Source organism: Eutrigla gurnardus (genome assembly GCF_963514095.1).
Source record: "Eutrigla gurnardus genome assembly, chromosome: 13".
In the NCBI taxonomy this organism is placed as follows: Eukaryota; Metazoa; Chordata; class Actinopteri; order Perciformes; family Triglidae; genus Eutrigla; species Eutrigla gurnardus.
The window spans coordinates 26,509,691-26,523,534 of record NC_139936.1 but is presented as its reverse complement, the minus strand read 5'-3'; the positions used below and the strand labels follow the sequence as shown (position 1 = coordinate 26,523,534).

At 44.2% G+C, this 13,844-nt stretch overlaps 1 protein-coding gene across 1 annotated transcript in view; it reads right to left on the bottom strand.

The window, feature by feature from the left end:
• Window positions 1-13,844, bottom strand: part of galnt9 (polypeptide N-acetylgalactosaminyltransferase 9) — a 183,699-nt gene that overhangs the window by 142,565 nt on the left and 27,290 nt on the right. The window contains exon 3 of the mRNA XM_084024144.1: window positions 4,348-4,514. Within this exon, the coding sequence (XP_083880270.1) occupies window positions 4,348-4,514 (167 nt within the window). The remainder of the gene's footprint in view (window positions 1-4,347; window positions 4,515-13,844) is intronic.

Sequence of the window (13,844 nt, the reverse complement as noted above, 5' to 3'; positions counted from 1 at the left end):
TACCCGCCTAGTGTCTCAAACTCTATATAGTCCCCTACATAGTCCTCTACATTGTCCCCTACATAGTCCCCTACATAGTCCTCTATATAGTCCTCTACACAGTCTTCTACATAGTTCTCTACATAGGCCTCTATATAGTCCCCTACATAGGCCTTTACATAGTCCTCTACATAGTCCCCTACATAGTCCTCTATATAGTCCTCTACACAGTCTTCTACATAGTCCTCTACATAGGCCTATAGTCCCCTACATAGGCCTCGATATAGTCCTCTACATAGGCCTCTATATAGCCCCATAGGCCTCTACATAGTCCTCTACATAGTCCCTACATAGTCATCTATATAGTCCTCTACACAGTCTTCTACATAGTCCTCTACATAGGCCTCTATATAGTCCCCTACATAGTCCTCTACATAGTCCCCTACATAGTACTCTATATAGTCCTTTACACAGTCTTCTACATAGTCCTCTACATAGGCCTCTACATAGTCCTCTACACAGTCTTCTACATAGTCCCCTACATAGGCTTCTACATAGTCCTCTATATAGTCCTTTACACAGTCTTCTACATAGTCCTCTACATAGGCCTCTACATAGTCCTCTATATAGTCCTCTACACAGTCTTCTACATAGTCCCCTACATAGGCCTCTACATAGTCCTCTATATAGTCCTCTACACAGTCTTCTACATAGTCCTCTTCGTAGTCTTCTACATAGTCCTCTACATACAGTGTATCACAAAAGTGAGTACACCCCTCGCATTTCTGCAGATATTTAAGTATATCTTTTCATGGGACAACACTGACAAAATGACACTTTGACACAATGAAAAGTAGTCTGTGTGCAGCTTATATAACAAAGTTAATTTATTTTCCCCTCAAAATAACTCAATATAGCCATTAATATCTAAACCCCTGGCAACAAAAGTGAGGACACCCCTTAGTGAAAGTTGTCAATATTAACATACAACATGTCAACTGTCAATATTTTGTGTGGCCACCATTATTATCCAGAACTGCCTTTACTCTCCTGGGCATGGAGTTTACCAGAGCTTCACAGGTTGCCACTGGAATGCTCTTCCACTCCTCCATGACGACGTCGTGGAGCTGGCGGATATTTGAGACTTTGCGCACCTCCACCTTCCGCTTGAGGATCCCCCAAAGATGTTCTATTGGGTTCAAGTCTTGAGACATGCTTGGCCAGTCCATCACCTTTACCCTCAGCCTCTTCAGTAAAGCAGTGGTCGTCTTGGAGGTGTGTTTGGGGTCATTGTCATGCTGGAACACTGCCCTGCGACCCAGTTTCTGGAGGGAGGGGATCATGCTCTGCTGCAGTATTTCACAGTACATGTTGGAGTTCATGTTTCCCTCAATGAAATGTAACTCTCCAACACCTGCAGCACTCATGCAGCCCCAGACCATGACATTCCTACCACCATGCTTGACTGTAGGCATGACACACTTATCTTTGTACTCCTCACCAGTGATGGGAATAACGGCGTTGAAATAAACGGCGTTACTAACGCCGTTACTTTTTTCAGTAACGAGTAATCTAACTAATTACTTTGACTGTCACTATAACGCCGTTATCATTGCCGACACCCCGTTACTGCACGTTACTCAAGTCGCACAATGAACTTTTTTTTAACTTCATGATAGGACTCGTGCGCGTGTTGTCATGAGAGAAGGGAGGATGAGATACCGTAGACTACCATTTAGTAGTAGCGTTTAATATGCTAAATCGACTTGGAGCCCAGGCGTTTATAAGAACCAGGCGCGTATTTGCAACAGGCTACAATTTATTTTTGCAATGAGCAGCACCAGACCATCATGCAAAGAACAAGGAGCTCACCATAGCACCACTGGAACAAAACTACTTTTTCCCCCCGACGCATCTTTATTGACATCAGACAATAAATACAAAGACAGTTTGTCTGTGTTACCGCGACACAGGGAGCTGATCAGAGCAGTGTTATGAATGATAACGGAAGGGGGGGTCGATCGCGGTAATTTCAACACTGTACATTAGCGCATTTATCTATATCCCTATATCCCTCAGTCTAGCGCGCCTGTGTTTGTGTGTCTGTGTGTGTGTGTGCGCGCGCCTGCATGCGAGAGAGAGAGAGAGAGCGAGAGGAGGGGCTGACTGACAGAAGAGGTGAGAGCCGGTGAAGTGCTGTTAAAAAAAACCTTTTGTTTTCTGTGCAAGACTATGGTAAACACTTAATCGCCCGGGCGTTTAATTGAACCGGCGTTTATTATGCCAAATGAGGTCGGACCCCCGGCGGCTATTAGAGCACAGGCGCGTATTTGCACGCGGGCGATTATTTGGTCATCTACGGTAACCTCTCAGCAATTATTGGCTGATGTATAGTAAGATTACGTCTTTCTTTAAGAAACAAAATTGGAGCACTTTATGTCCATCCGTTGTGTACTAGTTCTGTTAAGTTAGAGTTGCATTAAGTGTTAGGGTTAGGGTTAGTTATTTGTGCAGGTAACTGTCTTTGCTGTTGGTGAGACAACTGGGTTGGCTGGGTGGATAAATTATTGCACAGATGCATTTATGCACTTTAAGTTGGATTGAAGAAATCCATATACATTTTCAGTTCACTTTAAAGCCTCTGTTAGATTGTGTATTTCTCTTTTTTTTAACTATTTTGAGAAGTGTATGTCCATCCGCTGTCGTTTACGTTGAGTTACAATAAAAGCAAACCTCTGTGCAGGTACTTGTCTTTGTTGTCGTGCACTCATCTGGCTTATGAAACATGCTCTGAGAAGGTGGGGGCCAGGGGGGGGGGGGGGGGGGTTACGGGGGCGAGAAACGAAAAAGTAACACAATAGTTACTTTTACTGGTAACTAGTTACTTTTATAGTGGAGTAACTCAGTTAGTAACTCAGTTACTTTTTGGGAGAAGTAACTAGTGACTATAACTAATTACTTTTTCAAAGTAACGTGCCCAACACTGCTCCTCACCTGGTCGCCGCCACACATGCTCGAGACCATCGGAACCAAACAAATTAATCTTCGTCTCATCAGACCATAGGACATGGTTCCAGTAATGCATGTGCTTTGTTGACATGTCTTCAGCAAACTGTTTGCGGGCTTTCTTGTGTACCGTCTTCAGAAGAGGCTTCCTCCTGGGGTGACGGCCATGCACACCAATTTGATGTAGAGTGCGGCGTATGGTCTGAGCACTAACAGGCTGACCCCCCACCTCTTCAATCTCTGCAGCAATGCTGACAGCAATGCTGACAGCACTCCTGCGACGATCTTTCAAAGAAAGACGCTCAGCACGTGCGCTCAACTTCTTTGGACGACCAACCCGAGGCCTGTTCTGAGTCGACCCTGCTCTTTTAAAACGCTGGATGATCTGGCTAAGATCATCCAGCGATCATCCAGCGCTGTGCTGCAGCTCAGTTTCAGGGTGTTGGCAATCTTCTTGTAGCCTTGGCCATCTTCATGTAGCGCAACAATACGTCTTTTAAGATCCTCAGAGAGTTCTTTGCCATGTGGTGCCATGTTGGAACTTTCAGTGACCAGTATGAGAGAGTGTGAGAGCTGCACTACAAATTTGAACACACCTGCTCCCTATGCACACCTGGACCTAGTAACACTAATGAGTGACATGACATTTTGGAGGGAAAATGACAAGCAGTACTCAATTTGGACATTTAGGGGTGTAGTTTCTTAGGGGTGTCCTCACTTTTGTTGCCAGGGGTTTAGATATTAATGGCTATATTTTGAGTTATTTTGAGGGGAAAATAAATTAACTCTGTTATAGGCTGCACACAGACTACTTTTCATTGTGTCAAAGTGTCATTTTGTCAGTGTTGTCCCATGAAAAGATATACTTAAATATCTGCAGAAATGCGAGGGGTGTACTCACTTTTGTGATACACTGTAGGCCTCTATATAGTCCATTACACAGTCATCTATATAGTCCTCTTCATAGTCTTATACATAGTCCTCCACATTGTCCTCTTCGTAGTCCTCTATATAGAAGTCCCTGGATAATGAGTATGGAGTGAGTGGTTTTCGGACACCATGATATTTTAGACAATGAAAATGTGCAGGGTCTACAGGTTCCATGGTTAGAATACTAAGAGGATACACATAGACTAGATGAGGAAATATTAAAAATGATGCACAAAGGAAATAATCAGAATGATATTGGATCAAACCTCCACAGTGACACATGAGCTCAGTGATTACCATCAATTAACTTCTCAATTAATGCAGAGCATGCACAGTCAGGCAGCAGGGATTGAACACTTGTTACTTAAAGCTAGGAAGACATTCAGTGGTAGATTTATTTCATGCTGTTTAAAAGCTTTCAGAGGGTCTTACCGCTGTCACTGTTGTCGTCCACCAGGATGATCTCCTTGAGTATGTGTGCTGGTGTGTGGTTGACCACACTGTGGACAGAGCGCAGGATCACTGACAGAGCCTCGTTCACAAAGATGAAGACCACAGAGATCTGAGGAAGGTCCTCTGGGTACGTCAACTGCTTACACCTGTGAAGATACATTTCAGGTCATTAGTCGATGTAAAAATTAACTGGACTTAGTTTGCATATCATTTATTAAGAAAGGCACGTTTTGCTTTGTTTTATATGAACAAATAACTGACATGAGGTTGATGAGAAGATTCATACCACTGTCATATTTCTCTGTTAAATACAAGGCTACACCCTGGAGACAGCTAGCATACAGACCAAAACACAAGGGTAGATTCAGCTAGCCATGTGCTGTCCAAAGTTAAGAAAATCTACTGAAATTCTGTTCTGTTCATTCTTAACCTCGTTGCATTCTTAATGCTAAGCTAAGCAGCAGCTTAAGCTTCACTGTAAAAACATGAGAGTAATATATCCATCTTATAATTTTTGCAAGACATATTTTAGTGTATAAAGATGTTTTTGCCTCATAAAAATTGGGAATAAAACATCCAGTGTCACATCCCCAGTGTTTCTCCATGGTGCATACAGCCTTATATTTCTTTCCAAAAAGAAAGGGACACGTCCTGGATATCATTTTCCTCAGAGTATCACAAGAACAAGGCAAAGATAGTACCATTCTAAGACATCATTTGAAGGCACTGATCCATTTGATGGTGAAGCTGCAGCTGCCAGACCTGGATTCTCTGTACTGTACTACGACTACTGCCCCAGTATTTCCTCTCGCATAGAAACCCAGATTCTTCAGCATGATAACACACTATTTATTATTATGTTTACTATTTCAGTTTGATACGTGTTAACATTTTATCATTATCACTAAACGTAAAGTAAAGCTGAGGCTGATGGGATTATTGTGAATAAATACAGGTTTGTTCATAAACCAGCATATTGGACAAATTATTATGTTGTGATGTGATGATGGCTCTAGATGAGCCAGGTGAGGGAACACTGAAGTGATTAGAATTCATGCTGAGGGGGACAGACTAACATTTCCTCCCTGAGACAAACAGAGATAATTGACGTAATGAAGATCTACAAGCTGAAATAAAGTCTGACTTTGGCAATGTTGAGGATAGACTGCATTGTCTCCCATTACTAATGGTCACATCAAGGAGCCAAATGCTGTCAGAGTGGTAAATGCAGCAGACTCCAGGGAGCCGGATCGGGTTCATCCTCTATTGCTGTGGGAATTCATTCAGTACAGAAATAACAGTGGCTGGAAAGTCTGGAGAAGTCAAACACATGCCTCTATAAACAAAGACAATCAGAAGCCTGCAAAATGTTATAATCACCTATACAGGGAGGTGAATAACAAGGTTCTTTATGTACCATGTGAACATGAGCCCAAATATGATCAAAACCAGGGAAATATACTGCGTAATATGTGCTGGTCACTGATGCTAGGTCATCGATAACAGGTGTTTGAGGTTTGAGGTGCTCCAGGCATCACTGCTGGGTCCACTCTCTTTTCCATTTATATGCTCCCACTTGCCTACCTTATACACAGCCATAATATCAGCTTTCATTACGATACTCCTATCTGAGCTGTGACCCTGTAAACAAACAACATCAGAACAACAAAATGTCTTCTTTGTTCTCTGTCCTCGTATTTCTCCCAAAATCTGTAAATCCAGGCTTTCACAACAATAAGACTACTGTAACTCTTTGCCTTCTGGCATCAGCAAAAACATCCCTCTTCTGCCTCCAGCTCGTCAAAAACTCTGCTGCTGGGATTTCAACTTGGTCTAAGAAACAAGAGCATATTTCACTGATCCTGGATGCCTTGGACTGACTACCTGTTGCTTTGAGAATTTATTTTTAGATATTATTGTTGGGGTAGTGGCAGGAGCAGATTTGGTTATCAACAGATAATTATTAATGTCAATATGATTATCGATATTAATAATTATATTTAATATATTATTATGATATACTCATAAATATACGGGGCACCATCCCTGAAATCAGGGAAAAGATAACCGAAAACTGTATTCAGTCTCAATATAAAGGTTTTATACTCACATGCCAATCATCGTGATCATTGGCATGGAAGTAGAAAACAATCGAACAATTAAAAAGGCGTGAAATTCGAGCACTAGCCTTCACAACCTGCTGTTATCCAGTGACATATACACAACGAGCACAAGAGACTGCTAGTTATAATATAATAAGATTTATTAAAATCAGTAATAATGATCACTATCAATAACACTGCAATTAACAAAGCTTTATTACCTAAATACACACAAAGCAAAGCTGAACAAGGGAAGAGACACACGTGGAGTGTGTGTGAGTGTGCTTGCGTGCGTGTATGTGTGTGTGGGGAGAGGAAAGAGAGAGAGAGAGAGATGGCAGGGCGCAGCCACCAGGTCGAGCTATTCCTCACAGCGTTCAGAGACGCAACCGCTGACGTAGGAAGGAATAGCAAGAGAGAAAGAGAGAGAGAGATGGCCGGGCGGAGCCACCAGGTGGAGCTATTTCCTTAGCGTCCGGAGACGGAAACAGCTGACGTAGGATATGTGTGGGGGCGGTGTATGTGTGCGCACATGTGTGTTAGCCGGAACAAAGCGAGAGCAGGGAATGCGCGCGTAATACACGAAGGGTCAGTAAGCTATTACCATCACACGGGAGCTTGTGAATGAACTGGCGTTCGTTCGGCGGGACCCCGGTCCTTTAACTAATAGTTAAAGGTTTATATATCCCACGGCTGATCCCGGGGACCCCCTGTGGTTGTCAGCCAATAGGGCACCAGTTGTGTGACGTCATATTTCACACCTCGTGAGAGGTAGAACAAGATGTAGTTCTTTTATCTCCTTTGTCCCATTGTTCTGACTGCATGTGAAGGCTTTTGGCCTCCGCAGGCCGCTCTCTGTGTTCTCCTTTTTGGTGAGTTCCCAACATTATTGATTGCATATAAATCCCAGACAGGCTTCGCTCAAGTTATCTATCAAAACTCTAATTGCCCTATGTCCCTTCCTGCCCCCTGAGATTTATTTGGCTTTTATTTCAATTCACTCTCATTATTTTAAATGAAGTCAATGTTTTTTCATCTCTTAACCTGTCAGCTCTCTCACCACCCACCATGCCTCGTTCTCTTGATTTCACACATGGCCTCCATGGTGACCTATTTTGAACACTGGCACATGAAATACTGTACATTACACCATGCAAATGAATGTAAGTGACATTTAGTCGGTCTGTTTCAGACTCAGTCACAACAATCCTGTTACTGTCTGTCAAACATTCCCCTCACATCCAGTAAAATACAGTACTTTTTCTACTTTCAGAAATAACAGTGTTAACTGGACGGAAGCACTGATTCCTATAGCAACTGTGAACACACATATAGTTGACATCTCTCGAATCTTGCAATGTCCCTCCAATTAGGCTCTGAACGCATGACACACGTGTTTCACTCGCTTCTGCTTTTGTTTCTCCAAGTTTTCACATATTTTATTCAGTAGTGCTCACTCATTATACAGGGATAATGAGCTGGCTCTTGGCATTGTTGTGGTCAAATTATTTACCATGGATTCTGGCTGAAATTAATATAATATGGTTATTTAACATCAAATTGATATTTATCAACTTTAGTGTAAACAAATATACGTGTTTGTGCACTAAATTCCATTAAGCTCATGAACATCATGGCAGAGGAGTGTTAAAGACAATGACATCTTGCATTTGCCAGGTGAAATATCAGTCACGCTTGAAATAATAATGAGACAGTATATTGATTTGTCAGAATGTATCAGTCTCACCTGCTATCACAGATTATTAGATGTGATAGAGGCATTCTCTCCCACTCCCTTATCTTCCCTGCTTGCTCGTCTTGCTGCTGTCTTGTCTCATCTCATTTGGCTTTGGGAGCCTCTCTCTGCATTTTTCTCCAAATCTACATCATGGAATTGGTCAACTGGTCTCTCAACGCAATTGACAGAATCTTCTCGACGAGAAGCTTGGGTTCGGGGGAACCAGCATGCCCTGATGGGACGTTCGCCGCTGGCTACACGATTGACTCGTGGGAGCAGTGGAGGGTCGTGTGCCTGGCGATTCTTTCTGTCGAGGACATCGAGGATATGTACATATTTGGAACCATGATAACAGGCTTTTTGCTGATTGGATTAGGCACTGCCCTGGTGTATCGGAAAATTCTGAAGACAGTGTCAGCAGTCCAAAGCCCAGAGAAGCTGCTGATTGATGGAGGGAGTGGAGCCGCTAGCGCTCAGACTGTGGCTATAAACCACAACATGGATAACATCTTGGACAAAGCTGTCAACACTCTGACTGTGGCCATAAACCGCAACATGGATAACACCTTGGACAAAGCTGTCAACACTCTGACTGCAGCCATAAACCGCAACATGGGTAACATCTTGGACAGAGCTGTCAACACTCTGACCGTGGTTATGAACTGTAACATTGTAAAAATCTTGGAGAGAGCTGACAGTGCTCAGACTGCGGTGATTGACCGGAACATGGTAAACATCTTGGACAGAGTGTCCAGCGCTCAGACTGTGGAAAGGAACCGCAACATGGACAACATCTTGGAGAAGCTTTCAGCTTTGCTAAGGCGAATGGATCGACTTGAGGAACAAATTGGGCAGAGAGAGTGAGTCGTGTCTACTGAAATGCGACTACTCACCCTAACCCAAACATCTACAATCTAATCTGCATTCCGGCCCCTCGCGGCAGCTGCCCTGGCCAAGGTCGCTGCTGGATCAACTCCTCCAGGAGATCCCTGCTATACAGAGGCTCTACAAAATACTGCGTTACTATATCCTCCCTCCCTCCCTTCCTATATGGACACCTGTTGATTGTTGACTTTGTCTGGGACCCGACCAAGGTCGTCTCCATGGCAACTTGCTGTGTTATTGCAATGACATCCTGACAATCTGAGGCACTGTCTGGGATAGGGTGAGACAACTCCTCAGGCTCATGATCCACACACGCATCCATGGACACACATGCACAGTCGCAATACAACCCCCTAGCCCCTCCTCCCACGCCTTTGCCGCTTTTCACCCCCCAGTGCGACAGGCGGGGTTCGCTGGCGGCGCCTTAACGGCACCGGCTGCGACTGGCTGCCTGTCTGTGTTGGTACACCTCCCTCCCCCTGTCCCCCTCCCCTGGTGCAGTTGTTGTTGTTTTGAGTTCTCATGTTTTTCCCGGTCCCATACTGTGCCCCCACCCACAGGAACACAGTCTGAGAGCAGCCTTTTTTTCTCCTCCCCTTCCCTCTTGTCCTCCCCCCTTTTCTACCTACTGGTTAACCCGTTATGACTGTCTACTATGTACTGTATGCTGTATATGTACGGACGGGGTGATCTTACAATTTCGCTGTATGTAACGTATAGTGACAATAAAGTCCATTTCATTGAGTGAGACTGGAATTCAGTTCCTGAGAATCTGCACATTGAGAGGACATTATTTAAAAAAGATCTTTCATAATTCCATAGCATCCATAATCTCAACAAATAAGACACAGCAACCTAAGAATTATGAAATGGTGGCACTGCATAGAATTGCTTGTCTGATATTATGCTGTTACTTCTGCATACGGAAGCACATGAAGTGAAACCTCAGCTTTATCTTAATGTAACTGGTTAAGATACTGCTGATGTTTTGCCTTGTTCCTTGTGTAGTCGTGCCGGGTCACAGGGACAGAAGGCTTAGGATGGCTTGGGGCAATGACCCACACCCAACCCGGATTGTGCAATCTACCATTTTCTTGTTGAGAACCATGGCCTCAGACTTGGAAGTACAGACTCTAGTCGCTTTCCTCCTCCCTCATAGCAAGAACTCCGGTGTAGTCATACTTTGATATATAAAACTTGATTGTGTTGGTATTAGAGCCCGCATGATATGGGATCATTGGGGCTGATTCCGAGTATTCCAGTATTATGGGGTGAAACGATTCTGATATCGTTAAATCACTGATTCATATTGGAAGTGGGTCATGCTAAGCAGAGTCGAGGTGAAGGCTGAACAGGTGATTCTTAAGCCGTTTTCGGAATATGCCAATTGACTCTGCTGTCCTGACATTGGTCGGGAGTTCGTCCCACCAGATGCGATGGTGTTACCAGCCAGCTGAAGTAGAGGAGAGCGAAGTGCTCGCGTATGGGTGTGTGGTTTAACCAGTGTTTGAAGGTAAATGGGTGCTGTTCCATTGATGGCCTTGAAGGGTAGATTGAAGACTAGGCCTGCTGCAGCATTCGCTGCAATGTTTTAGGCGCCGAGGCCGGAGTCCAGCCAGGAGAGAGTTGCAGTAGTCAAGTCGGGAGATGACCAGTGCTTGGACCAGGAGTTGCGTTGTATTCTTTGTGAGGAAAGTCAGAATCCTGCGGATATTGTAGAGGGACAATCTGCAGGATCGGGCCACAGCAGTGATATTGAGGGGGCAGGATAGTTGGTCATCCAGGATTACACCCAGGTTCCTCGCAGTTGACGAAGGCAATAATGTGATGCCCTCGACAGTGACCGACAGGTCCATGCAAGGGCAGGGTTACCCCGGGATGAAGAGGAGTTCGGGTTTATGCAGGATAAGCTTGAGGTGATGCGCAGTTGTCCAGGCAGAGATGTCTGCCAGACATTCCGAGATGCGAGTTGCAATATCAGTGTCGGAGGTTGGGGGAAAAGGGAGGAGTAGCTGGATGTCACAATGGTAGGAGAATCCATGTGAAGCGATTACTGATCTGGTGTATAGTGAACATCCAAAGAAGAGGAGAGTGAGGACATCAGGATGGAGGAGGCTTCCTCAGTAGGCATTAAGGAGAATTGTTCAGTGGATGGTAGTGAGGAAAGAACAGTTGAGGAGAGAGCGGAGGGAGTGAGGGATTTCAGGTTGCCGCGGCTGGTTCGAGGCGTAGAGGGGAGGGATGTGGTGGGCTTCATGGGGAGGGAGAAAGTCACCAAGTGGTGGTCGGACACGGTGAGCGGGGTAACAGATAATGCCGAGATGCCACAGGATCTTGTGAATACAAGGTCAAGTTGGTTCCTGGCCCGGTGGTTGGGTGGAGAGGGTCAGAGTGTGAGGTCAAATTTGGAGAAGTCAATGAATTCAGATGAGTGCAGCTTTCCCGGGTGGATGTTGAAGTCAACGAGGATGATGACTGGTGTGCCATCATCAGGGGAGCAGCTTAGGAGGGCATCCATCTCATCTAAAAAGTCACAGAGAGGACCGGGTGGGCGATAGATCACTATGATGTTGAGCTTGAAAGGAAGGGTGACAGAGACGCCGTGGAATTCAAGTGCAGATCGGGGTAGGTGGTCCAGAGGGAGGACCTGGTTGGACCACATGGGTGAGATGAGGAGTTCAGTTCCTCCTCCTCACCCTGTTCGTCTTGGGGAGTGTAAAAACGAGTAGGCAGTTGAGAGGGCAGCTGGAGTGGCAGTGTTTTCTGGGGTGATCCAGGTCTGTGTAAGGGCCAGGAAGTGTAGAGTCTGCAGGGAGGCATACGCTGAGATGGTGTCCGCCTTCTTCTTCTTCATAGTCCCACTAGTACTTCAAGTTCCGTACCAGTGGAAAATGGTGGGTAGCAGAGATTGGATGGGTTACAGCCTCGGCCGATGGGTCTCTGGAGAAACCTTCTCTGGTTTGATGTCCTGACTGGGATAGGACACATGACTGCGATGGTTGGTGGTTGAGATGTTATGCCTACCTCAATGGACTTCCTCTCTGGACTCCCGCAGATAGACTCCCTTGTCTTTGTTCAGCTGTCTTCGTTCGGCTGTCTTGATGCTGCAGCTGACGCTTTTAAGTGCTCGGTTTACCTCATGCAGGTTTAGCCCCTCCCTCCAATCAAGTTTATTGACTACAGCTGAGCTGGCTGAAACTAGGTAATTGCCCACTCAGTAAGATCAGCTTCACAAGAATTTAAACAACAAGCTTTCTAGACAAGACTAAATGTTACAACTAGCTCTACTCACAGAATGCCTAAACCCAAATCTACAATTAGTTTCTGACTTACCAACAAGATACAATGCAGCTTCCTTCCTTTCTTCAGACAAAATGTAGTTCTCTTTATAATGTTGTGGGAACAGAAAGATAAATGACAGGTTTATATGCACCAGAATGTGAAGCCTCTACAAACAGAGATACACTGATATCACTTTTTATCAGACTGAGTGCAAGTACTTAAATTTCATTACAAGCCGATACTGAGCACTGTTATGAGTACATGATAATACTATTATAGTCCTACCAATAACTTTGAAAACATTCAACTTTGTGTTTTCCTGATACAAACAGCAGAGTTTGCAGTAGAGATATTCATAATTAATTGCTTAAACTGCTGTCATTTACACAGATAAAATAAATATTAAAGATTAAAAAGCTAAGAAACTCAGAGGGGCAGCTTGTCAAATAAAGGAGAATAGTGCTGGTCCATCTTAAAGGTCAGCCCACCTTAAGTGTTCCGGAGTTGTTGTTGACTTCGGGGCTAACTGCCTTCAATTTCATTATCAACTGGCTTTTATCTGAGTTGCCTGCTTATTTCATCAGGGTTTATTTTTTATTTATTCATTTTTTTCATTTCTTACGTTCACCTTGGTATTTTATTTTCTCTGTGCTGGCCAACTGCCCCAATTCTGAATCATTCTAGCAGCACTCAGGCCTAGCATGTTAGATTCTTCTAAAATGTTTTAATGTATGCAGCAGTACATCTGTGATAGGCTAATATTGGCCAATTAAATCAGCCGACTGATAAATTGATCAGGCTGTTGCTCGTATTAAAGTCAAAATGCTGCTATCTTGAACATGTTTTGTTCAAAGGCAGCACATTCACTGCTCTTCCACCCTTGCTGTGAGCCATCTGAGCTCTACTGGTGTTCGGCGTTCTGATACCCTGGTGAACTGCCATGTCAGCTTGAGTCAGCAGCATCGATGGGGTCAGGCCGCAGGGGGACTGCCACACAGCAGATGGATCCCAGCGTGCTGCTAACGTTACATCCTCTTTTCCCCACCCATTGAAACCCTCCTAATAATCCACAGCCGCTGCTTTGCATGAGTGTGTGTGTGTGTGTGCGTGTGTGTGTGTGTGTGGGCATGTGTTAGCAGCTTCTCACCTTTCAACAATGAGAATTGGCAGGAGAGGAACTTGCAATTATGTAGGACGACACAACAGATGGTATCTTATTTACTTGTGAAATTATATAGTAAATGTTTTGCATATGAGCATGAATTACTATTTTTACTCTGCTTTTGGGATTTACTTTACTTTTTTTTTTCTTTTACTCTTTTTTACTTTTTACTCTTTCTAATACACCACAGGGAAACTACACTTGTCACATCATGCAATTTAAGCTGGTTGCTCATCATTTTCTTCTGCATGCCGTTGCCCTACTTTGTTGTTCAGTTAAATGTTTTAACTTGAAATTAGACAACTTT